Genomic DNA, 24608 nt, shown 5'->3' with positions numbered 1-24608 from the left:
ATAAATCATCCAGTCGTAGGTATTCTGTCCTAGCAAAACAAAATGAACTAAGACAATTAGGTTTGCTAAATATCAGCTGGATCTTTAACTACAATGAAGTAGTTCTGATACCCTCTTGAGCTTAATTTCTTCCTTTTAGATTAAAAATGTATACAACTGCTGAAAATCAGATAATTTTATTTTGTTGTACACAATGTTATAATTAAGGCATTGGTTTACAATGGCTTACCTTATTTTCTTAAAAAGATTTATTTTTCTTATTTTAAAGGTAACACATACTCTATCTGTGAGCCATCGATGCTTAACAAGCCACTCCTAAAAGTGGCGAAGTCAACAACGTTCTTTATATAGCTCATCTGTAGGGTCAGCATTTAGACTGGGCACAGCTCAGCAATTCTGGTCTTGTCTTGGCTCCCTCATAGGTCTATAGGCAGTTGCAGGTCAGGTGTGGATTGGATTTGCTGATCTTAGTTGGGCTATTTCACCAGTTATGGCTGGTAGGCTTTGGTCTATCTGTCTATCACCCTGTAGGCTAGCTCAAGCTTGTTCAGCTCCTGGAAACAGAGGTTGTAAGGCCCTTGCAGCATAGGCTTGGAGTTGACATACTGTCACTTCTGCTATAGTATGTTGGCCAAAATAAGTCAGAAAGTCAGCCCAAGTTGAAGAGAAGGACAAATAGCATCTCTTCATGGGAAAAGATGCATACTCACATTGCAGAAGGATGTGAATACAGGGAGATTTGGATTGTATCTATTGTTTAATCTTTTATATATGTTTGTACTGAAAAGTACAAACAAAGGTAAAGGGAACTCATAAGTCCATCCTCTAACCGCTGTTGAGTTTTTGTTGTATATACTGTAAGACTGTTTTATCTACACTTTTAAACGTATATTGTTAATCAATTTATTTCAGTTTCTATTTGATTACAAGTCAAGTTTATTTCATATTTATTCTTTTATGAAGTGATCAAGTAGATTTCTATTTCGTTCTTAAAATTGCATGGTAGCATTTATTGTAAATTTACAGTTCCAGATATCTAAAGCAAGCAGGACTTCAGCTAATAGGCAATTATTCTATTTTGTGATGAGAAGGCCCTGATTTAGTATTGAGTAGCGAGAAGATTCAAAAGGTGTTTAGTCAACTGACAGTGCAGTTGCCTTTGAATTTGTTTGTATATCTTCTGTGACTGACTTAATAAACTGAGCTATTCATGGAATAGGACCCAGTGGAATTTTCTTATACTATCGTATATTCTTAATATTATTCACTTTTCAGGCTAAGTTTGACCATAAGCAGATACCTATTTTTGATCATTAGCTTTACGGTATTTACATTCTCAATGACTAAGCTTAAGCTATGTGGTAGAGTGATTTATTTTTGTTCCTGAATAAAATTTTAATACCACGAGTCATGTGCTTTCTTTGTAAAAAGTTCCAGCATCACGGAACTACATAGCATAATATAGTGAAAGTTCCCTTTTCCTACTGCCTCATTTTGAACTCCTTTCCTTAAGCCTTTTTCTGTGCCTTTATATTTACATACATATGTGAATATATAGAATACATTTACTTCCATGTAAACAGATTTTGCATGTGTAACATAAAAATATTGTGTTATAAACGTTGTTTTGTAACTTGCTTTGCAAATTATTTTCTATCCATTTAGTCAAGTGTGTGAGTGTATAAAATGTACACACACAAATAATACAAATAAGAGCATGTTACAAATATTGTATAACTTGCTTTTCTTACCAGTATATTTTTGGTATATTTCTGTATCTATTCACATAGGCTTAGCTGGTTTTTATATTCATAAAACCATATTTGTTTTATAGTCATAAAATTTCTTCACGTGTACCTTCACGTGTATCCTTTCCCTATTATGGAACAATGAGTTATTTCTAAATGCTGGTTATTTTAAACAACGCTGAAGAAAACATCTCTGCTTATATATATATCTGTATATAGAAGAAGAAAATTACGCCTGTGTTCTTTATTGTAAAAACTCTACAACCTGTATATCTTAATCCCTTTCTTACTTTCTCTAAGCCCCATATATTCAGTCTAGCCCTGAGTAGTGCATGATTGATGAAGCCAGATGCTGTTTGTCTAAACAGCAGTTAATAAAAAACTATGGAAGGATAAGGAATCATTGCCACAGGTACTGCAGGGAGGCAAGACTCAATAAAGTAACTATTTGTTACTGAAATCTAAAAATGAAAACAGGAAATACTTGTCAGACATTTAACTTGGTAATTTTAAGAGTGAAAACCTTGTGTTTTTATTCACTTGTATATCAGAATTTGCCGTTTTTTAATTAGAAGAGTTAAGTTTTTAAGAGCAATTTTAGGCTCACAGCAAAATTGAGAGAAAGACACAGAGATTTTCCACATACCTACTGACCTCAAACAAGCATAGCCTTCCCCATCGTCAACATCCCCATCAGAGTTGTACATTTTTTACAATTGATGACCTATGTTAACACATTGTCATCACTCAAAGTCCATGGTTTACATCAGTGTTCACTCTTAGTGTTGTACCTTCTATGGGTTGTATAATGACATGTATCTACCACTATAATATCTTGCAGAATATTTCCACTGTCCTGGAAATTTTCTGTGCTTCATCTGTTTGTCTCCCCTCACTTCAACCCCTGGCAGCCACTGATATCTTTACTGTATCCAATAGTTTTATCTTTTCCAGAATGTCATATAATTGGAATCATACAGTATGAAACCTTTTCAGATTGGCTTCCTTCACTTAGTAATATATATTTAAGGTTCCTCTGTGTCTTTTCATGGCTTGATAACTCATTTCTATTTAATGCTGAATAATACTCCATTGTTTGGAAGTAACACAGTTTATTCATTCGCCTGCAGAAAAGTATCTTGGTTGCTTCTAAGTTTTGACAGTTACGAATAAAGTTGCTATAAACATCCATGTGCAGGTTTTTGTGTGCAAATAAGTTTTCAACTCATCATCTAGTAGTAATTGTTTTATAAATTTGGGAGCTCCAGTGTTAGGTGCGTATTATTTAGGATTGTGATATTTTCCTGTTGGAGTAGTCCTTTTATCATTATGTAATATCCCTCTTTGACTTTTTAAATTGTTGTTGCTTTAAAGTCTTTTTTGTCTGAGAATACCTACTCCTGCTTGCTTTGGTTTCCATTTGCATGTAATATCTTTTTCCATCCCTTTACGTTAAGTTTATGTGAGTCCTTATGTGTTAAGTAAGTCTCTTGAAGACAGACAGTAGATACTTGGTTGGTGGATTTTTATTTATTCTATATCTTTTAAGTGGAGCATTTAAGCCATATACATTTAACATTAGCATTGAGATGTGAGGTACTGTTTTATTCATCATGTTGTTGCCTGAATACCTTTTTTTTTTTTTTAAGTTCTCTCTTTTTTTTTTAATAGGCCTTGTGAGATTTATAATTTAGGGAGGTTCTATTTTGGTATATTTCAAGGTTTTATTTCAAGATTTAGAACTCTTTTTAGAAGTTCTTGTGGTGCTAGCTTGGTAGTGGAGAATTCTTTCAGCATTTGTTTATCTGAAAAAGACTTTATCTCTCTTCCATTTATGAAGGTTAGTTTTGCTGGATACAAAATTGTTGGCTGATAATTATTTTGTTTAAGGAGGCTAAAGATAGGACCCCAATCCCTCTTGGGTTGTAGGGTTTCCACTGAGAAATCTTCTGTTAATCTGAGAGGTTTTCCTTTATAGGTTACCTTATGCTTTTGCCTCACAACTCTTAAGATTCTTTCCTTTGTCTCGACTTTAGATAACTTGATGACCATGTGCCTAGGAGATGATGTTTTTGCAATGAATTTCCCAGGTGTTCTTTGAGCTTTTTATATTTGAATGTCTAGATCTCTAGCAAGGACAGGGAAGTTTTTCTCTATTATCCCCTCAAATAAGTTTTCTGAACTTTTAGATTTTTCTTCTTCCTCAGGAATACCAATTATTCTTAGGTTTGGTCGTTTAACATAATCTCAGATTTCTTGGAGGCTTTGTTCATTTTTCTTTGTCTTTCGGTTAATTCATAAGCCTTGTCTTTGAGCTCTGAAGTTCTTTCTTCTACTTGTTCTAGTCTGTTGTTGAAACCTTGCAGTGTATTTTTTGTTTCTGTATGTGTGTCTTTCATTTTCAGAACTTGTGGCTGTTTTTTTCTTTATGATATTTATTTATCTCTACACCTTTTCATCCATATCCTGCACTGGTTTTTAAAAAAATTTTCTTTAAGTTGTTTTTTTACCTTTTCTGGTACCTCCTTGAGTACCTTAATAATCAACCTTCTGAATTCCTTATTTGGCAATCAGAGGTTTTTTCTTCATTTTCCTTATTTGGCAATCAGAGATTTTTCTTCATTTGGATCTATTGTTGGAGAGCGAGTGTGATCTTCCTGGGGTGTTAAAGAACCTTGTGTTGCCGTATTACCATAATTACTTTTCTGGTTCTTTCTCATTTTGGTAGACTGTTTTCAGTGGAAAGATCTGGAACTCAAAGGCTGCTGTTCAGATTCTTTTCTCCCATGAGCCGATCCCTTGATGTGCTGCTTTCCCCTTCACCTGGAGATGGGGCTTCTGGAGAGAGCTGGACTGCAGTGATTGTTACTGTATTTCTTGCTTTAGCCACCCAGCGGGGCTACTGGTCTCTGGGCTGATGCTGGGGGATGTCTGCAAAGGTCCTGTGAGGTGATCTGTCTTCATATCTCCTAGCTGTGGATGCCAGCACCTGCTCCAGTATAGGTGGCAAGGGAGCTAAGTGTACTCTATGACAGTCCTTGGTTGTCATTTTGTTTAGTGTGCTGGTTTTTTCGAATGCTGGTTATGCCAGCAGTGAAGTTGTTATGTGGCCAGACTTAGAACCTCTGGTTAGCCAGGATGTTGTAGATGGTGGAATTAGCTGTTTTCTCCTTTTTTGGAGCAGGATTATTCTGTTATGTCCTGAGTTTGTTGGCCTCTAGCCAGGAGCTGGTGCTTTTAAGAGAATGCCAGCTATGGTAGTAGAAGGAGGATATAAGCTTGTTCTTCGTTGGCCAGGATGAGTACTTGGGTTCCTCAGGCAATGGATGGGGCCCTGGATGGGGCCCTAGAGTTCTCAAGAGTTTATTTATTTTGGCTTGGGCTACCAGGGTGGGTAGTGAAAACCCATCAGGTGGGGGCAAGCCTAGGCAGGTCTGAGCTCAGACTCTCCTTGAGCAGGGCTTGCCAAGGCCACTGTGGGTGATGGGGTGTGGTTCTCAGGCCAATAGATTTATGTTCCAGGGGCATTATGGGTGCCTCTGCTGTGTCATACTGGTCGCCAGGGAAGAGGGGAAAGCCGGCAGTGACAGGCCTCACCCAGCTCCCATGCAGCCAGCAAGGCCAGTCTTACTCCTGCCATGCCCCACCAACAGCACACGTTTATATTCAGGCAGCTGGGGAACAGGAATAGATCTTGCCCCAGACTACAAGTCTTCCTGCTGAGAAAACAAGCAGGGCTCTCAGGCCTTCCTCTTTTCCATCTGCCTGCACCATCAGCTGTGGCTTCTGTGCTTTTATCTACACGTTGTATCTGCACTTCCTGTTTGCCCCCTGGACTCTGCTCAGGAAAATTTGTACTCAGTTGAAAGTATTATGAAGTTTAGCTAGAAGCTTCTTTTAACTTATGTCCGCCCCTCCTTAATTCCACTGGCTGCATTCCCTAAGGACCCCCGTGAGATAAGTCAGGGATGGCTTTCTCTGGTTTGAGCTGGGGACTGGGAGTGCCTACAGGGCGCTTCCCGCTCCTTCTTCTACTTTGATATTTCACTTGGCTGCCTAAATCCATTTTAACTTCAGATGAGGTTAAATTCTTCTCCTGTGATCTGGATTTTTAGGTTCCCCAGTGGGGATGTGTGTTCCGAGGCAGACGTTTCCCCCACTCACACCTTGGGAACTCAGTTTTCCAGCTGTCTCATGGAGTTTGCAGTGTCAGGCTACTTCTTTTAAAGGGTCAGTAAATTGTTTTGGTTTTCCTGGTAGGTTCCTGAGGTGGTTCTTGGAGGAAAAGTTCACAGTGTGAGTCTCCACACACTATTCTGTCTGTCCACATGGGAGCTACGTGTTAGTTCTGTCTTGTATCCACCATTTTCTCCATGTTGGTAATTTAGATCTTTGTATTTCCTCTAGCTTTTAAAATTTATGAGTATAACATTTTCTTTGCAGTATCATTTGAATTTTAAATGTGTTAATACATGTATTTAGAATCATGTCTGACACATAGTAAATACTTAATAAATGTTAATGGTGTTTTTAAAAGTTGTTGCTATTATTCTCATATAAAAATCTCCAATGATTTATTTTAATATTAACTGTCAAACTAAGCTTTTATTCAGAATGTTGGGGCATGAGAACTAATTAGAAGAAGTATTCTAACTCAGTAGAGAGGTAGGGGTAAGGGTCTATAGAACATTAGCAAGCAGGGTCAGCTGATATTTAGCCAGTTTCAGGGTTAGTCTAAAACTACCAACAGAGTAAACAGACAACCTATAGAAAGGGAGAAAATATTTGCAAACTATGCATCTGACAAAGGTCTAATATCCAGAATCTATGAGGAACTTAAACAAATTTACAAGCCAAAAACAACCCCAAGCAAGAAAGTGGGCAAAGGACATGAACAGACACTTTTCAGAAGACAAACAATCATGTAGCCAACAAGCATATGAGAAAATGCTCAACATCGCACATTGTTAGAGAAATGCAAATCAAAACCACAATGAGATACCATCTCACACTAGAATAGAATAGCTATTATTAAAAAGTCAGAAATTAAGAGATGCTGGTGAAGTTCTGGAGAAAAGGGAACATTTATACACTGCTGGTGGAAATGTCAACTGGTTCAGCCATTGTGGAAAGCAGTTTTGTGTTTTCTCAAAGAACTTGAAAAAGAATTACCATTCAACCCAGCAATCCCATTATTTAATGTATACCCAAAGGAATATAAATCATTTTACCATAAAGACACATGCATGTTTATGTTCATTGCAGCGCTATTCACAATAGCAAAGTAATAAAATCAACCTAAATGCCCATCAGTGATAGACTGGGTAAAGAAAATGTAGTGTATATATACACCATGGAAAACTATACAGCCATAGAAAAGAATGAGATCATGTCTTTTGCAGGAACATGGATGGAACTGGAGGCCATTATCCTTAGCAAACTAACGCATGAACAGAAAATCGAATACCACATGTTCTTACTTATAAGTGGAAGGTAGACATTGAGTACACACAGAAAAGCGGACAACAGATACTGGGGGTGTGCTTAAGGGTGGAGGGTGGAAGGAGGGTGAGGATCAGAATAATACCTATCACTGAGGTTGGTGGATCGCTTGAGCCAGCGGTTTGAGACCAGCCTGGACAACATGGTGAGATCCCCGTCTCTACAAAAAAAAAAAAAAATACAAAAATTAGCCGGGCTTGCTGGTGTGCTCCTGTAGTGCCAGATTCTTGCAAGGTTGAGATGGGAAGATCACTTGAGCCTGGGAGATGGAGATTGCAAGTGAGCCGAGATTGCACCACTGCACTCCAGCCTGGGCGACAGGGTGAGACCCTGTCTTAAAAAACCCTCCAAAACCCCAAAACCCAAAAAACAAACTACCAATCACTTACTATGCTTATTACCTGGGTGATGAAATAATTTGTACACCAAGCCCCCTGACATGCAGTTTACCTATATGGCAAACCTGCACATGTACCCTTGAACATCAAATAAAAATAAAAATAAGTTTTCTGAAAAGGGAGGAATTGTTTTTGCAGTTTAGTAGCCGTTGATGGGGTGGTTCAGATTTAGCAAGAGAGGTGGATAGAACAGTTGCTGGGTATATGGTCATATGAGGGCCACTGTGGTACATTTTTAGTCTTTCTGGGACTCTTATAGATTATTTAGGATTATTTACAACATATTCTAACATATTTGGGAGTGTATTTTATCGTTTTGAATCAAGCCATAATCTTCCACTTTTTGGCTACAGCCCATTCCTAATGTGTTTCTCAGAGTGTGTGCAAAGTCAAATATCTGGAAGCCAAATATTTACTTATATTTAATAAATAGATTTCCTTACCAAGAGAGCTAAAATAAAATTCTGTTCAAACTTCACCTTTTATACATGGTTGTCAATGATATAGTTTCCAACATTTTATATATACCTTTAATTTTTTTCCTTTTGAATTGATCAATTCAAGTGACTTAAATGCACTGAGCATCCAGCTGAGGTTAAAAATTTACTGTGTGCAACACAGCAAGTAATTTCTTACTTGCCTCCAATTTTACAAATTTCTCTTTGCTGATAAGAGTGTTTTCACTTTTCTGTTGTTTACTTGTAAAGTATTAAGGGCAAATAAGAATTCTAATAGTATAGAAACATTGCTATACAGGCAGTAACATTAACAATGCCAAAACTGAACACTTGACTAGCGGAAAGGGTGTTGAGCTTCCATTCTTATAGCTAGCTTACCTTCAGAATTTCAAATTTAAAATAAAAGGCGTATAATAAGCCCTTTAGGAATTTTCATCTAGACTATATATATAAGTGTGTGTTGAGCATAAGTTGAAAATATGAAAATTTAGGTCTGCCTGTAGAGGCAGATAGGTGGAAAACACTAAACTCTTAAGACCATTAGGTGTTTAGTAATTTTCATGTATATTTACTTTTTAAAGCTAGAAATAAAGTTGTAGGCTTATAAAAATTACAGTAGAGAAAATTTTCTCAGTGATATATAATAATTTAGAACATTTATTAATTTTACTAATGCCCTTTCAGCATCTCTCAGTGTTGAACTTGAATTTATGAATTCTAGCTAATTTATATATCTCTAGCACTGAATATAGCTAGGGTATGAAATGATTAATATTGGACTACAAATCACAGTTTCTGGCTAATAAGTAAACTTGGAGTTCTTCATTTTTTATAGTATTAATCCATGATTTAATATGAAGGAATTTATGTTCAAGAAAAATACAGATTTCTAATGTAGGAGTGATATACAGCAATGCACTGAGGCAGATGGTGGATGATAAGTATGTATAGATTCCACCTGCTTTATGGAATGTAAAACTTGATTAGTGTGTAAAAAATTAATTTGAGAAAATGGTAAGGAATTGCTGGGAATCTGTGAGAGAAAATTCTAGATTTAACACTTCGATCAGTCTCAGGAAAAACAGCCATTATATAATCTTAGGTTATATTTTCTATTTTAAAACAAATATGGCAAGCATAACACCTCCCTTTTTAAAATACACAATTTTTACAATTTTTCAAGACTTATGGAAAGGATCAAGCTTGATATATGTTTATATTTAATATTTCTGAAACCCATTTTGGGCAGATTTCTATCTGCTGTAACAGTGGTTATGAGCTTGGACCGCAGAGTGGCCACACTTTCTATAACCGAGTTCTTTAATATGTCTTTGCCTGTTTTCTCAACTGTAGCATTGGATAAATCTAGTATCAGTCACATTGAGTTGTAAGGATAAGAGGTGATACTTTAAAGGTGCTTAAACGTGCCTAATATGTTGAAAGGGCTCACTAAATATTAGCCTTTCTCATTATTGTTAATATATTGGAGTCTTCTGTATTTCTCATCAAAGGTGACCTTTTCATCTAAGTGCTATTTATAAGTTAAATCTCTGTTGGGTCTTTGTTAGTTGTCTGTCATCTTCACACTTGCCCTTCTGTGTTTTCTTCTGTAGTTCATGGGCTGGAAACAAGTTAACTGTATTTTCGTCACCCTCTTGCAAGCTGACTTTCATTAGAGGGTGGGAGGAAGGTAGAAAGGAAGCCATTGTGGTGTTTGAGGCAGCTTTGGTAGTGGCAGTTGAGGAGACTTTGCTGTGCTGCAGTGACTGTTGTTCCACAGTGTAGATGGCAGGGATGTTGGTGGTAGGACATTTAATAGGGATGGCTCTGCTCAGCAGCAGCCAGTGGTGGTTCCAGCACTGATAGTGGCTCCTGTGAGCTGTTAGGTCCAGCTCAGAGATGGTAGCTGCTTCCTGGTTTGCATCGTTTGCATGCAAACATCCCTGGTTTGCATTGTTTCACCATTTGTTACCCTAGCCCTTCCAACATCTTTGTAACAGATTCCCTGAATTAAATTAAATTTTTCTGGAGAGGTTGTCCTCGAGAAGAGGGTGTCATCAACGAAATCAACAGCTATCTTTTAATGTTAGATATGCAATAAGGAGTTTTGTAGCCTAATAAATATAGCATGTATTCCCCATATATCTTTCTTACCTGAAAATAATTGTCTTTTGTTGTCAGTGTGTCCCAGTGACTTTTTCTGTCTCGTCTGCATTTAGGAAGTCAGTAGACACAGCTCATGCTTGGTGTCTAGTGGGAATTGTTGCTCCTCATGGGTAATATTGGACTTATGAAAACCGAGGGACTTACATTACCAAAAGCATGATGTGAAAAATATATTACATATATACTAATATTTCAATGATTTAAAGTCATCTACCCAATAGAAGCCACTATATTTCATTGATTCTAAGCTACCCCTTCCCCCTCATATTTTAATCTCTCTGATATTGGGTTGTGACTTAAAAACAATGGCATGTTGCAGTCATCTCATCCAGTGGCCAGTAGTTGCTGTTATCTGCTTATGTACCAATATAAAAATCATACTATAGCTTAGAATAAAATTCCAGAGACACCACAGAAGGTGTCTCTTTTGACAAGTTGAAGACTCTTTTGACAAGGAGATGCTAAATGGTTGTGGTGAGCTAGAAGGGTGGGGGAAGTGGGAAATCACAGTAGTTTAACAACCCTTGGAAGCAGGAGTCTAAAGTAGGCTGTGCCTAATTGCTGAACTAGCTTGAGAGCCTAGCATCAATCTTTTAATTTTTTTAATGAATTCATTTAAAAAAGCACTGCATCACTGATGTGCTTGGTGACACAGAAAATGAGATTCTCTGGAGAAATGTGGACACGGATGATTATATGTCCAAGAGTGAGAAGAATTACATTTGGATTTCTTCATGAATTTTAGGAATTGATTAAACCAACTTATTTTGCATATGTTTTGTTTTTATGCCTGTGTCAGGGTGATAGATAATAAAAACCCATATCTAATTAAATCTACACTTTTTTCTTTCAATAAGAATAAAATAAAAATTCTATAAAGTGCATCAGTTTAATTAGCAGTTTTTTTCCCTAATGGTTCATACAATAATGATGCACTTTATTGAAATATTTTTTCTGTCTCTGTATAATTCTTTTTGTTAGGTGATATTTTTTCCCTTTTAAACTCTATGTGCTGATGTAGAATGGCTTTAAAATATCTCCCTTTCATTCAGTGCTCAATTTTTTGTGTCAGTTTTCCAATTTCCCTTGTAAAATTTATACCCTATGAACAAAGTTTATTCTATATGTGTAACTCCTTGCTATAGAAAATGCTTTGGAAAATGTTTACCAAAGGAATTCAAATATATTAAACATGGAAGACAATTGCCATTAAAATTGGTGATAGGAGAGCTTTTCGTACGCTATGAAATGCTGCATACTAGAGAGTACAGTAAACAAACAAACGAACAAAAAACCGTAAGGGTAATTGCAAAGATTGAACAAGTTGTGTTATAAATGTGGCCAAATTTTAATGTGTTGTGTATTAAATGTACTGATGCATATTATAGAGTATCAGTGTCATCAAAGCTTCTTTTTTTGTTTACATTAAATGAGACAGGGAAATGTAATGAAGTTAATTTGGAAATTTTGTAAGAAATATGAAGGTGCCTTATCATATCATTACTTTTGTGATTTATATTTGCCAACTTGTTTTTTTTGTTTTTTTGAGATGGAGTCTTGCTCTGTTGCTCAGGCTGGAGTGCAGTGGTATGATCTCAGCCACTGCAACCTCCATCTCCCAGGTTCAAGCAATTCTTATGCCTCAGACTCCTGAGTAGCTGGGATTATAGGCGTGTGCCACCATGCCCAGCTAATTTTTTTGTATTTTTAGTAGAGATTGGATTTCACCATATTGCCCAGACTGGTCTCGAACTCCTGACCTCAAGGTGATCTGCCCACCTCGGCCTCCAAAAGTGCTGGGATTAAAGACATGACCCACTGCACCCAGCAAATATTTGCCAATTATTTTGAAAAGATTCCTAATTTATGTCATTATGCAAAAGAACTGGAAATGTGAGACTTGACAGTTAATTATTGAAGAAAAAATTGGACTGCATTTGAGTTTAAATGGGTCCAAGCCTTTATGTTTCAAGTTAATATTGCTGTTTGGTTAAAAATAACAGATGAGTTTTTTTTTTTTAAATTTTTCAGTGTTACTCAGTGATAATAAGAAAACATTACCCTCTGAAGAAATAACAGTATAAAACATTTACGACCTTAAAATCATGTTTTATATGTAAAAGTATCTCAGTTTAAGAAGTCTCCTGGCCAGGCGTAGTGGCTCACACCTGTAATCCCAGCACTTTGGGAGGTCGAGGCTGACGGATCACCTGAGGTCAGGAGTTCAAGGCCAGTCTAGCCAACATGGCGAAACCCCGTCTCTACTGAAGAATACAAAAATTAGCCAGGTGTGGTGGCGGGCACCTATAATCCCAGCTACTCAGGAGGCTGAGACAGGAGAATTGCATGAACGCGGGAGGTGGACGTTGCAGTGAGCTGGGACTGTGCCAGTGCACTCCAGCCTTGGCAACAGAACGAGACTCTGTCTCAGAAAAAAAAAAAAAGAAATCTCCTGGTTACATGCAAGGTATTAGCTGATTATGACTTGATGTAATTATATTTAGACTGTTGATTGGTCATTGTTTTTCATTTAGTGGTCAAGAGTGTCTAACAAAATGCTGACTGGCATATGCAGATACTGAATTTACATCTTCATATATTCATGTCTTTCAATATTCAGAACTCAGTTAAATTTATCCAGGAAGATAAGGAGGTCATAAATAGAATACCAAATGTGGCTTTGCTTCTTTTACAGTTAGGGAGCTTTGTTAATATCCTCATTTTCTTTATTTGTACTAGCATTTCCAAATAGAATTTGTTTCACAAGGAAGTATCAATGTATAGTGTCTCTGTCAGGCCTTACATTAGTCCCAGTTTCTCATAGTTGATTTTCAATGACTTTTCAAATTTGGTATACTTTCTATTATATCACAACTTATTTTCCCAACCGTCTAATGGAGACTTGTTAAGGTAGGTCAACCTCATTTTTGTTTTTGAGTTTAATATTACGAATTTTGTTGAAATTTTTATTTTGAAGTAGTTCAAACAAAAAGATTGCAAAAATAGTATGAAGAATTCATATGTACTTTTCACTCAGCATTCCCCCATGTTAACCTCATAAATAACCACAGTAATATTGATAAATATCAGGACATTAGCATGGATACAATACTATTAACTGCTCTATTCACTTAATTCCATTTTCATTAATTGCCCCACCAATGTCCTTTCTTTGGACTGAGATTCTATCCAGAGTCTTCATTTATTGTTCTTTCTCCTAAGTTTCCTTTATTCTGGGGAAGACAGTTCCTTGTCCTTTTTGTCTGTCATGGTCACCACATTTGGTCAGCTCTTTTGTAGACTGCTCCTCAAATTGGGTTTGTTTGATGTTTCCTCATGATTAAACTCAAGTTATGTCTTTTTGGCAAGAATATTGTCGAAGTGGTAGAGTGTCCATTTCAGTGCTTCATACGAGATGACGTGGTGTTGTGCCCAGCTTACTTATTTTCACTCTTCTGTTATGAGTATGTACCCCACTGCTAAGAATGCCAGCTTTTTGCCTTCGTACATCTAATTATATTTATTTTTCAAGATTTGCCTTTTTAAAATGGTTTTCTCTATTTGCTCTACTTCATTTGATCTCTCACTTCTTTGCCTTCCATTTGCCATAATACTCAGTCAAACCTTGTCATACTTACGGCTTGAAAGTCTATGTTATGTTGTGGGAGCCTCACCCACTGTTGCTCCCAGGAGACCTCTTTGGTTTATTCCCTTGGGACATTGAGACTTTTGTACCAATTTATTTTGTCCAGACATGCTCTCAATAATCATATGGGTTCAGTACTGCCAAAGTTTGGCACTTAATTATTATTTTATTTATTGAAAGTTAGTTTTATCTTCTAATTAGATGGTATCTTCTTGCCATCATGGACAATTCTATGGATTTTTTTTTTTTTGATTACTTGGAGAGAGAAACAAGTATTTTTAATAGTATGTTGATTTAATCTGTTAAAATACACAATTTTTAAAAAATACACAATTTTTAATAGTATGTTGATTTAAATCTGTTAAAATACACAATTTTTGCAATTTTTCAAGACTTATGGAAAGGATCAATAAGGTGAAGGGGGGAGGAAAAGATTGGGTACAACTGGGCTTAGGGAATAATTTAAAAGTGATTTCTAGAAGAAAGTACACTTAGTTTTCTTGTTCATGTATTCTTTCTTATCTCTAGCATTAGTGCTGAAAGTAACTGTTGGTATAGAAGTGAAAATTGTCAAAAAAAAGACTGATTAATAACCTCAAAGCTGAAAGGAGATTACTAATTCAGAAAATGACAGTTGTAAAATAGAAATCTGATATTAGTTTATAGTTGATTATCAGTTTTATACAGAAAATGATAATAGTGATAAGAATAGCTCTTCTTTATAGCCTTAATGACTCTGCCATTGAATTACTTCAAATTGTGATGATGTTTTCTTCCTAAGAGCCGATTAATTTAATGTGTTCACGTTTTTGTTCCAATAATGGTCCTAAGATTACAGGTGGAATACTGGGACACAAAATAATATAATATTTTGTCAGAGACTACCAAACTCATTAGATGCAGAGACAAAGCCACAACTTGGTTTCTGGTTGGGTGGATTTACCCCCCTCCTACCTTTCCCCATTAGACTGAATTTTAACAAACCAGATAGGCTTTCTCAGGTATGGAGATTCCGAATATGCTGTTACAATCAGACAGCATGAGCTAACATATTTTAGAAATATACTTGACTTCATTATAAAAAGAGAACATTTATATTTTCTCACTATTTCACGTGTAATGCAATATAAATAAAGCCTTATCCGAGTTTCATGTTTGTGGGGAAACTAGCATTACTGCAGATTAGTGACAGGGCAGAGAAATGACTTTATTATCTCTGTAATGGTAATAGTGTCCTTCACAGGGGAGCTTGTGTTGTTAAGAGTGAGTTGTTATTTTCTCGCAGATGCTTTCTGCACAAGTTCTTAATATATTAAATCAGAAGGATTGGAAAGTGCTGTCTAGGGACTTAGGAATATAATTTATAAGTTTCAGTATTCACCTTTACTTGAAATACCATGTAAATCTGATTTTGTAGATGTATACACAAGCATAAACATGGTTTCACACATCAATTTCTTTGCACATACCTTTTCTTTCTTTATGGAATATCCTGTTTTTCCTGTGTCAAGTACCTCTGTCTCTAAGACCCACAGCAGTTGTATCCTCCGTGATGAAACCTTCTATCCCTGTAACCAAGTTGTTGCTTCCCTTTAGATTCCCAGAGCAGTTTGTTCCCGTTGCTATATTATGTTTTTATTTGTTGGCTGATAAATCTCTTTCCATCTTTGTAACTCACAGTCGAGTGTGTGCTTCTCAATGGCAATTCAGTTTTTCAGTTCATATTCCAGTATCTTGCATGATGCCTGCATATATTGAATATGCAGCAACTATTAAATGAAAAATGTATATTAAACTTGGTATCATTAATATATATATATATATTATTTAGACACCTCACCTTTTCCAAAAAATGTCTTTAAGATGGATTATAAGCAATATAGCAAATTAGAAGAAAACTGAAAGAAAAAAGTAGGATGGGAAATAGAATGGGGCCAAGGATGAGCAAATTCACACCATGAATCTCTAAGTGAATGTGTAGTGTGAATGAGAATATGCATTAAAAAAAATCTATCCTGTTTGATAATTGCATTTTTACAATTTTGGCCTTGAAAAGATTTCTTGTTTTTCTAAGTTGTTCATTTTGTCACTATTTATCTGATGCCGAAGTGTTTATCTGAGGAATGCTTATTAGTTCTAAGATTCTAATGTAATCAGCATATGGTGAAATGGAGTGGCATCAGTTCGTCCCACTTCTGTGAAAATAGGAATCTGTAATATGACTGTGTGTGGTGCTCTTTAGCTTCTGAAGATTTGTGCTCTAACTCCTGTCACCTGCTTTCTTTTACAAAGCACATAGCCGTGGGGTAGGAATGCAAGAAAGCTAACTTGAAATAACAATCTTTTCCTGGAATAAATATGTTTTAAATTAAATTTGACTAAGAAGTACCTATGAATTCTAGCTTGCTCTCCAGGTGACTTGTTTGCCAAATTTAAATAAATGGACATATTTAAATGAATTCTTATTCTGTTCTCAGGATAACATTTAAGCAAATCTAAGAAGAGGTTTTTTTTTTCTTGTTCTCAGTATGGTGTTTTTAAAATAGAGAATAAAACTTGGTTTGTTTTGTTGTTCCTTAGTTAATTGTTAAAATAATGAGGCCTTATTATTTGGGGTAATTTATTTAAGACAATGGAACAATTAATCGCTCACTGGCAACCTGACAAAGGAAGTGGGCCAAGATGCCAACCCATTTCTTGTGGTCTGCCAGCCCTTAAGAGTCGTGTGTTCCAGGGATTTGCTAATCGCCAGCTGGCAACTGATTTACAAGGCGGGAAAGACAGGACTCTTGAATCATGGCCACTTACAAGTAAGATGCAGTGTGTACTGGCTTTAAGCCTTGTCTACTGGCATTCAGATGTTGCTGCCAGGGGAAAGACTTGATGATGGCAAGGAGCCTGTGTGCTATCTTTGGTGTGTTTGTCTGATGGCATCGGCATTGTTCTTGACCCTCACTTTGGTTTAACAATTAAGACCTGCTAAGTAGAATATACTACTCCAGTGATAATGTGTGTCTCCCTGTCTATTTGTCTACCTGCCTGTCCATTCATCTATCCATCAGTCCATCCATCCATCCATCCATCCATCCATCCATCCATCCATCCATCCGTCTATCCATCTGTCCATGCAATGAATACTGGGGTTATGCCATCAATGAATGGGCTGGAATTAACCTCTGAAAGCACTGTTTACAATTGGGGCTGGCAATCTTTTTCTGTAAACGAACAGATAATACATATTTTAGGTTTGTGGACCATACTATCTCTGTTGGAACTAGTCAGCTCTGCTGTTGTAGGGTAGAAACAGCTGTAGACACTGTGTAAATCAATGGCATGGTTGTGAGCCAATGAAATGCTGTTTCCAAAAAAATCAGCTTGCAGCTATAGTTAGCCCACCCCTCAATTAGACAGTAGAAGTGTCTGACTCAACATAGTTTGAGAGCTACACAAAAACTTTTAAAGAAGTGCTTTAATGCTTATAAGTTTTCTAACACTGCTTTATGTTCCAGGTTTGTTAGCTTAATTATTGTTTGTTTCGGGATTTATCTAAAAAATGTAATTTTATAGATTTTACTGTTTTCTTTTTTATTTACATATATTAATCATTTAAATGATATTAACCTCTTTCTGACACTGGTTATATAAATGTCATTGGATTGGAAATCTATAAAAAAACAAGGAATAAAATTCATCGCTGTATCACCCATAAAGCACCATTACATTTAATAGTTTTTACTTATAAACATGATTTTAAAAACTACTTTGACGTGGAAGTATGGTCAAGATACACTGATGAGTGAAAAAAATGCAGATTGTAGAAGAGTTCTGAACAGTATATATGATGTGATTCTATTTGTGAAAAGAAAAAAGATTATGTATGTGTACACTAGCCTATGGTAAATATCTGAGTAGATATGGAATCAGTTCTTAGCTTTCAAGCAAATGAAATCAACTCTCCAGTATAAGCAGAAGAAATTTATTGAAGGTTAAATAAATAACTCGCAGATTTCTGGAATCCCCAAGAATCAGGTTTAGAGGCCATATATTTAGAAGCAACACCCCAAATAACTGGTTCTGCAAAGAGGCCCTGGCAACTGTCAGTCTGAATCCGTGATACCACTAAGCCTAGATGCTGGATTTGCCTCCACTGTTACCAGTATTCCAGAATGGATTCTAGACAGTTACTGCTCTTCTGTGTCATCAGCGTCCAATGCAGAGTCTGCTGTGGACGCGTTGGGTTGCCAGAGCCCATGTTTTGTGCCCTGGCTGCAGAGGAACCTTAGCGGGGAGGCATGTGGAACTCACTTCTGTAGTGGACAAAGGGCCCTGCCTCCTAAGGTAGAGGATTTGCCAAATGTAGGAAGAGGATTCAGAATCTTGGATGCCAGAAAGAAGGAGAGCTGTCTACAGCAGACACCTGGGAAATTGTTAGCATTGGTTACCTCTGGATGGTGGAGTTGGAAGGGCTAACTGGGAGCCTTCCAGGGGGAGGCTTTTACTTTAATTTTACTCTTCTGTCCTTTTTGAATATATATACATAATAAAAAAGTCCATGGGGAAAATGAACAAAAGGGAACAACAGTTTTTTCCAGTATTTCCACTGGTAGTATTTTCACGTAAGAACTCAAGAATGGCTAGGCGCGGTGGCTCACACCTGTAATCCCAGCATTTTGGGAGCCTCGGGGGTGGATCACCTGAGGTCAGGAGTTCGAGATCAGCCTAGCCAACATGGTGAAACCCTGTCTCTACTAAAAATACAAACATTAGCAGAGTGTGGTGGTGCATGCCTGTAATCCCAGCTACTTGGGAGTCTGAGAATCACTTGAACCCAGGAGGCAGAGGTTGCAGTGAGCTAAGATTGCGCCACTCCACTCCAGCCTGGGCGACAGAGTGAGACTCTGTCTCAAAAAAAAAAAAAAAAAAAAAGCCCGGGTGCGGTGACTCACGCCTGTAATCCCAGCACTTTGGGAGGCCGAGGTGGGTGGATCATTTGAGGTCAGGAGTTCAAGACCAGCCTGGCCAACACAGTGAAACCCCATCTCTACTAAAAATACAAAACTTAGCCTGGGGGTAGTGGTGTGCACCTGTAATCCCAGCTACTTGGGAGGCTGAGGCCGGAGAATCACTTGAGCCTGGGAGGCAGAGGTTGCTGATCACGCCACCACACTCCAGTCTGGGTGACAGAGTGAGATCCTGTCTCAGACAAACAAACAAAAACAAAACAAAAAACTAAAGAAACCTTCTCAGCGTAACTGTGCAGTTTCATCAACTTCATACTCAATTTTATTTTGAAATTCCATTTATAATTTTCTCCCAGATTCAGTCGTCTCTATATTACATGTACTTGGTTGGGCAGGGAAGTCATAAAACGGTTTTCTCTCAGATACCAGTGGCTTCCTTTTGGCTTGGTAGAGCTGATTTAGTTTATCTTTTTGAGGTCTACAGTATTCAGTTTTGAAAATTAAGGTGTTGTCAGCGGCTGTGATTGATGAAGTGTTCATAGATGTAAGGTGGAAAAGTACAATCTACTTTAAAATTTGACCCTATTATTTTTTCCCCAAACCCCCATAAATTTGCTACTTTTTAGAAAATTGATCTGAGAACTTAATTCAATTTAATAAAGTTTTATCACAGGTAATAACAATTTTTAAGAACAATTTTAGATTTACAGAAAAAGTATGAACATAGTACAGAGTTCTTAGATACCACACACCCTGTTTGCCCTATTATTAACATCTTACATACATGTAGGATACAATTATTATAGTTAATAAACCAATATTGATACATTCTTACTGACTAAAGTTCCTTCTTTATTAAGATTTTTTTAGTTTCTAAAGTTTATTTTTTTGTTCCAAGATAGCTGCTGTATTTTATACATTTATATTGCATTTATTCATCTGTGCAGTAATGTCATAGAACCATATCATAAATGCTGTTTCTGTTTTAAGTAATATAGAATTTAGAAACAATAAATAAAGCTTTGCTACAATGAGCTGCATAAATTATTTTATGCACAAATGTCACCTCCAAAAAAATAACTTTTTTTTTTTTTTTTCCTGTTCTGTATTTAGCGGAACAAGTTCCTATAGAACCATACAACATCCCATTGTCCCAGGCCGAAGTCATACAGGAAGGGAGTGATGTTACTCTTGTTGCCTGGGGCACTCAGGTGAGCAGCGTTGATCCCAACTGTTAAAACCTGTGTTGTGCTTGGAAGCTCTCATTTTAAATCCTGATACATGAAAAATTGGAAACAGTGTTTTCTTTATATCTCAGATTAAATCTGGTGCTACTGATGCTAATTTCTTTTTTCTCTCAACTTTATTGATGTGTAATTGACAAATGAAATTATATATATTCAAGGTATATATGTGATGATTTGATATATGCATACCTTGTGAAATGATTACCATAATCAAATTAATTAATGGATCCATCACCACACATAGTTACTATTTTGTGTGTGGGGGTGGGGGTGAGGACACTTCAGATCTATTGTTTGCGTTAGTCACTGTGCTATATATTAGATCCTGAGAACTTCCTCATCTTATAACTGAAAGTCTGTGGTACTGATTTCTGAGTGAAGGTGAGATGTCTGCATATATTAAAATGTATACACATATGGTGGCCATAAATATATTACAACAATGTATTAATTAAAAACACATTTCTTTTGAAATACGTGTATACCCACATTACTTTTGCTGCAAATGGCTATAATCTTTTTCATTACATTTCCTGCCATCTCTCATGATTACTTTGCTGGCCACATGTACCCATCCACTGGTCCAGACTCAAAATTCCGTACCTTTCTTTTTTTTCCAGTGACCCTCTCTACTGATCCACTTCATTTTCCCCCAGGCTTGTTGTCACTTTGCTCTACCTCCCAACTTTTTCTCTGGCCATGAACTCCTATCTCTTCCACTTTTCTTCTCTCTCCTTCTTTTAAAGATATGGTCAGTTTTTATTTTTCTGCATAAAGGAAATCCTTATTTTAGGAAATTTGGGGCAACACAATATAAATAAGGTAACAAAAATGGTTTTCAATATCACAAGCTCCTACTCTCCTCTCCTTTTGATTTTTGGCATGGAGAGCTACAGTCCTCATGGTTTCTCACCTTCAGTGGGGTAACTCTGCTGCTTGGTGAGTTGTATCCCATTGGCAGTGTCCTTGGTGGATGTGGCAAACATCTTTGCTGTCCTTCTGTCCACTTTTTAATCCACATCTCTGTAACTGTCAGCTCATGACCTTACTTATCTTTTTCATGGGGAAGTTAGGGTGTATTAGGTATTAACTCACATAGCTTGCTCTTCCTTTTGCTTCAGATTCTTTCCTCCTTCCCTTTGTCTTTGAAGAAGAGGTGTCTGGTTTACATAACAACCTCTGCAAATCGGTTTCAGACTGTGTTCCATTTTACCTTCTCCAAGACTGTAGTCTATTAGCTAGTCCCTCTCTCTCCTGCATTTTCAGTTTTCCATTTCTTGTTGCTCTTATATAAAAAGTATGTCTCTCTTCACTATGTAAATAATTCCTTTCCCCTTAAATCCCATTGCACCTCCCTCCTTTTAACACTGAACTTGAACAACTGTTTTCTATTGTCTATATTTAATTTCTTAACTTCGCTATATTCTTGTACCTGTGAGTTCTATTCCCACTAATTTACTGTTTTTGTCAACATTACTGATCTTCTAGTTGTTTAAATTCAGCTCTTATTCCTGCTATGTTATGTGATACTGGCTGCTATCCCTGTGAAATCTTCCTCTTAAGCTTCTGCAGCACACTGTCTCCTGGTTTTCTTTCTAGCTCTTTAACTGTTCTTTTTATCTCCTTTTTTTCTTTCCTTCCCTCTCTTTTTCCCTCCCTCCCTCCCTCCTTCCTTCTCTTTCTTCCTTCCTTTCCTCTTGGGCCATTTTTTCCTTAAATGTTGGTGATTTTTGCCCTTTACTTCTCCCTCTACATGCTTTCTACCTATTCGTGTGACTTCATTTACCTTCTGTGTGCCATCTTTGTAATCAGTGTCTGTGGTACTGACTTCTCTCTCTAAGCACCTCTTTCTGTTTTCTAGATATCTATACTTACTATTTTTGCAGAATGTGGGATTCAATATATTTAAAACAAATTTATGAATTCTCCATGCAGGTCAATTCCTGAGACTTTAAATACTATCTCTAATAGTGATGTCAGCATTCAACTAGTTTTTGAGGCTGGAACCTTTGTAGTCATTCTCTGCATATTTTTCTCTTTGTTTCAGGTTCATGTGATCCGGGAGGTAGCTTCCATTGCAAAAGAAAAGCTTGGAGTATCTTGTGAAGTCATTGATCTGAGGACTATAATACCTTGGGATGTGGACACAGTTTGTAAGGTATGAATATAATGGTGATAGAATGTCATTTCCCTGAAACCTTTGGCCAAATATGTTGTATATTTGCAAATAATTCTTTTGAAATTGTGAGCTATGTGAGCATTTTCAATTGATTTAAAAGTTTTAAATTTGCAGCATGAAAGAAAGTTGTATAAACAGCTTCATGCTCAAGGAAACAAATCACTATAGAATTTATTTTTCCTCCTGTAGTTTTCTCTGTTTAAAATACTACAAAACGGGGTCCTTTATGCAGTCACCTTGGGTTAAGTTGTGTGAGTCATGGAGGATATCAAGGATGCCGAAGGCACCTGTGTTTTTGACTTCTTATTAGTTATGGTTCAATTAGCTAGGTTTAATTTAGTCAGGTAAGTTAAGTGATTTGGCTGAATTTTCATTTATCTTCTCTCCAAAAGTAATGGGGATGGATTTTTTTAAAAAAAAAAATAACTCTGTATATAGTCTTAATACTGTCGGTTACAGTCTAAGGGTTGTGTGGAGATTCTGGCTGCTCTAATGTACAGTTTCTATCTCAGTAGTCTCATGACCTTTGGCCTGATTACATTGGTCTTCTTTTTACTATTAGGATTTACATAGCCAGTTCCCTCTTAAGAGTATAGTTTAGTTCTCATTTACCTCTTTATATCCAGTGTCTTTCACACCAATATCAAGATAATTTAAGAAGCATCTATTTTCATATTGATACAAAGAAGGTTAAGCACTCTTTTTGTAATAGTCTTATCAATTAAGACTAGCTACATGTATTGTAAATTATATGCACCTAGTCAATAGATAAGTACAATAGATATATGTACGATTAATAGATACATGTACAATTACATGTAAAATTGTGGGAAACAATGACATGTATTATTTTTTCTTGATTTACTGCTATAGTCTTAAGACATAGGGCATTTTATATTTACCACTTTTAAGAGCTTTGGCATTCTCATAGCTTTTACAGGCTATTTCTTGGGTTAGTTACATGAAAATAGCATGCAGATACTACTGCTGTAAAAGTGTAGCCTGGGATGTTTTTAGGTGAAGATGTTTTATAATTTAGTAGAAGATGTAAGATTTGTTATAGTAACAAAGTTCCGAAGACTCACTTGACACCATCTAAACACTTGACATGCTTACAAATGGTTTCAACAATATCCTGAGCCATTCTATTTGTAGTTGCTGTAATTAAGAGCAATATTTCAGACTGAGTTATTCATAGCTTCATGAAAATAATTTAATGCTTTTTGCAGGCATTTTCAAATCAAGTCAGATACCAGGTTTTCTTTCAAATAGCCAAATGTTCCAAATTATAGTTAAACTAGAGTTGGCTTCTTGTTTACAACATGTATCCACTACTTATCCTGGGGTTTGTATTTTTAGTGTAGATGGTGGTTTTACATGGGGATATGATGTTTTGTCATGGTGCAGTGTGGGGGGCATTTACATATGGTCAGAGCAAGCACTTTTAGAACTTTATTTACATATATATATATAACCTTAACATTCAAAAAGCATTTTTGTAGCAGCTTATGGTAAAGCACAAGTATACTAATACTTCATTTTGGCAACTGTGGAAGCAAAGAGAGGAGGGGAAGAAAGAAGGGTGAAGTTGTTTATATTTACATCGATATCAGTTTGCTTTTGCATCACTGTATTAAATCTACTGGTTGCATCTTTGTCTTATCCTAGAATGCAGATCCATTTTCCTTAGGGCTCTATCCTACTGGGAAAGATGAAAGAGGAGATAAGCAATCTCTACTGAATGAGAAAGTGATGCATCAGACCTCTGACTTATTAGCATCATTATTTTGTTTTGTTTTGGGATGCTTTCATCCAGTTGTGACAGTGAAAGCCAGCTTCTTGATTGCTTTGGGTCTATTGGAGACTTTCTTCATTGCCGATGATGGTACCTCTCCTGTTTTCTTTTGATGTATCAAAAGAGGTAAAATTTTGGTACTTAGCTTTTTCCTCCTAGGATTTAGAGATGATTTTAAAGAAGAGGGCCCTATAACCAAATATTTATATTGGAAATGAGGGTTTTTTTTTTTACCCCAGAGTGAAGCTTTTTAAATTCTTCTTGATAAATTCTATAGTAACCAAAATTTGTGTTATAATCTCTTTTAATTAGCTGTGTTTTATCAGTTGTTTTTGTCTTATGACTCATTAGATCCTTCAGTTTTATTCATTATGTGTCAGCTAAACCCCAATATATATCTTTTGGAATGCCTAATCGAGAAAAGAAAGCATATTAAAAGCAAAAATGATTTGTTGAACACATACATTAACATACTCTACACACTAAAATGACTCTGGGACACTTGAGG

At 36.4% G+C, this 24608-nt stretch overlaps 1 protein-coding gene across 2 annotated transcripts in view; it reads left to right on the top strand.

Moving 5' to 3' along the window:
- Positions 1 to 24608, top strand: part of BCKDHB (branched chain keto acid dehydrogenase E1 subunit beta) — a 249437-nt gene that overhangs the window by 69658 nt on the left and 155171 nt on the right. For both annotated transcript variants that reach the window (XM_038002194.2, XM_008006436.3), the window contains exons 7-8: positions 19993 to 20090; positions 22174 to 22284. In XM_038002194.2, the coding sequence (XP_037858122.2) occupies positions 19993 to 20090; positions 22174 to 22284 (209 nt within the window). The remainder of the gene's footprint in view (positions 1 to 19992; positions 20091 to 22173; positions 22285 to 24608) is intronic.

Source organism: Chlorocebus sabaeus, chromosome 13, assembly GCF_047675955.1.
Source record: "Chlorocebus sabaeus isolate Y175 chromosome 13, mChlSab1.0.hap1, whole genome shotgun sequence".
Lineage (NCBI taxonomy): Eukaryota > Metazoa > Chordata > Mammalia > Primates > Cercopithecidae > Chlorocebus > Chlorocebus sabaeus.
Note: the sequence above shows the minus strand (reverse complement) of the source record. Positions and strands in the feature narration are given on the sequence as shown.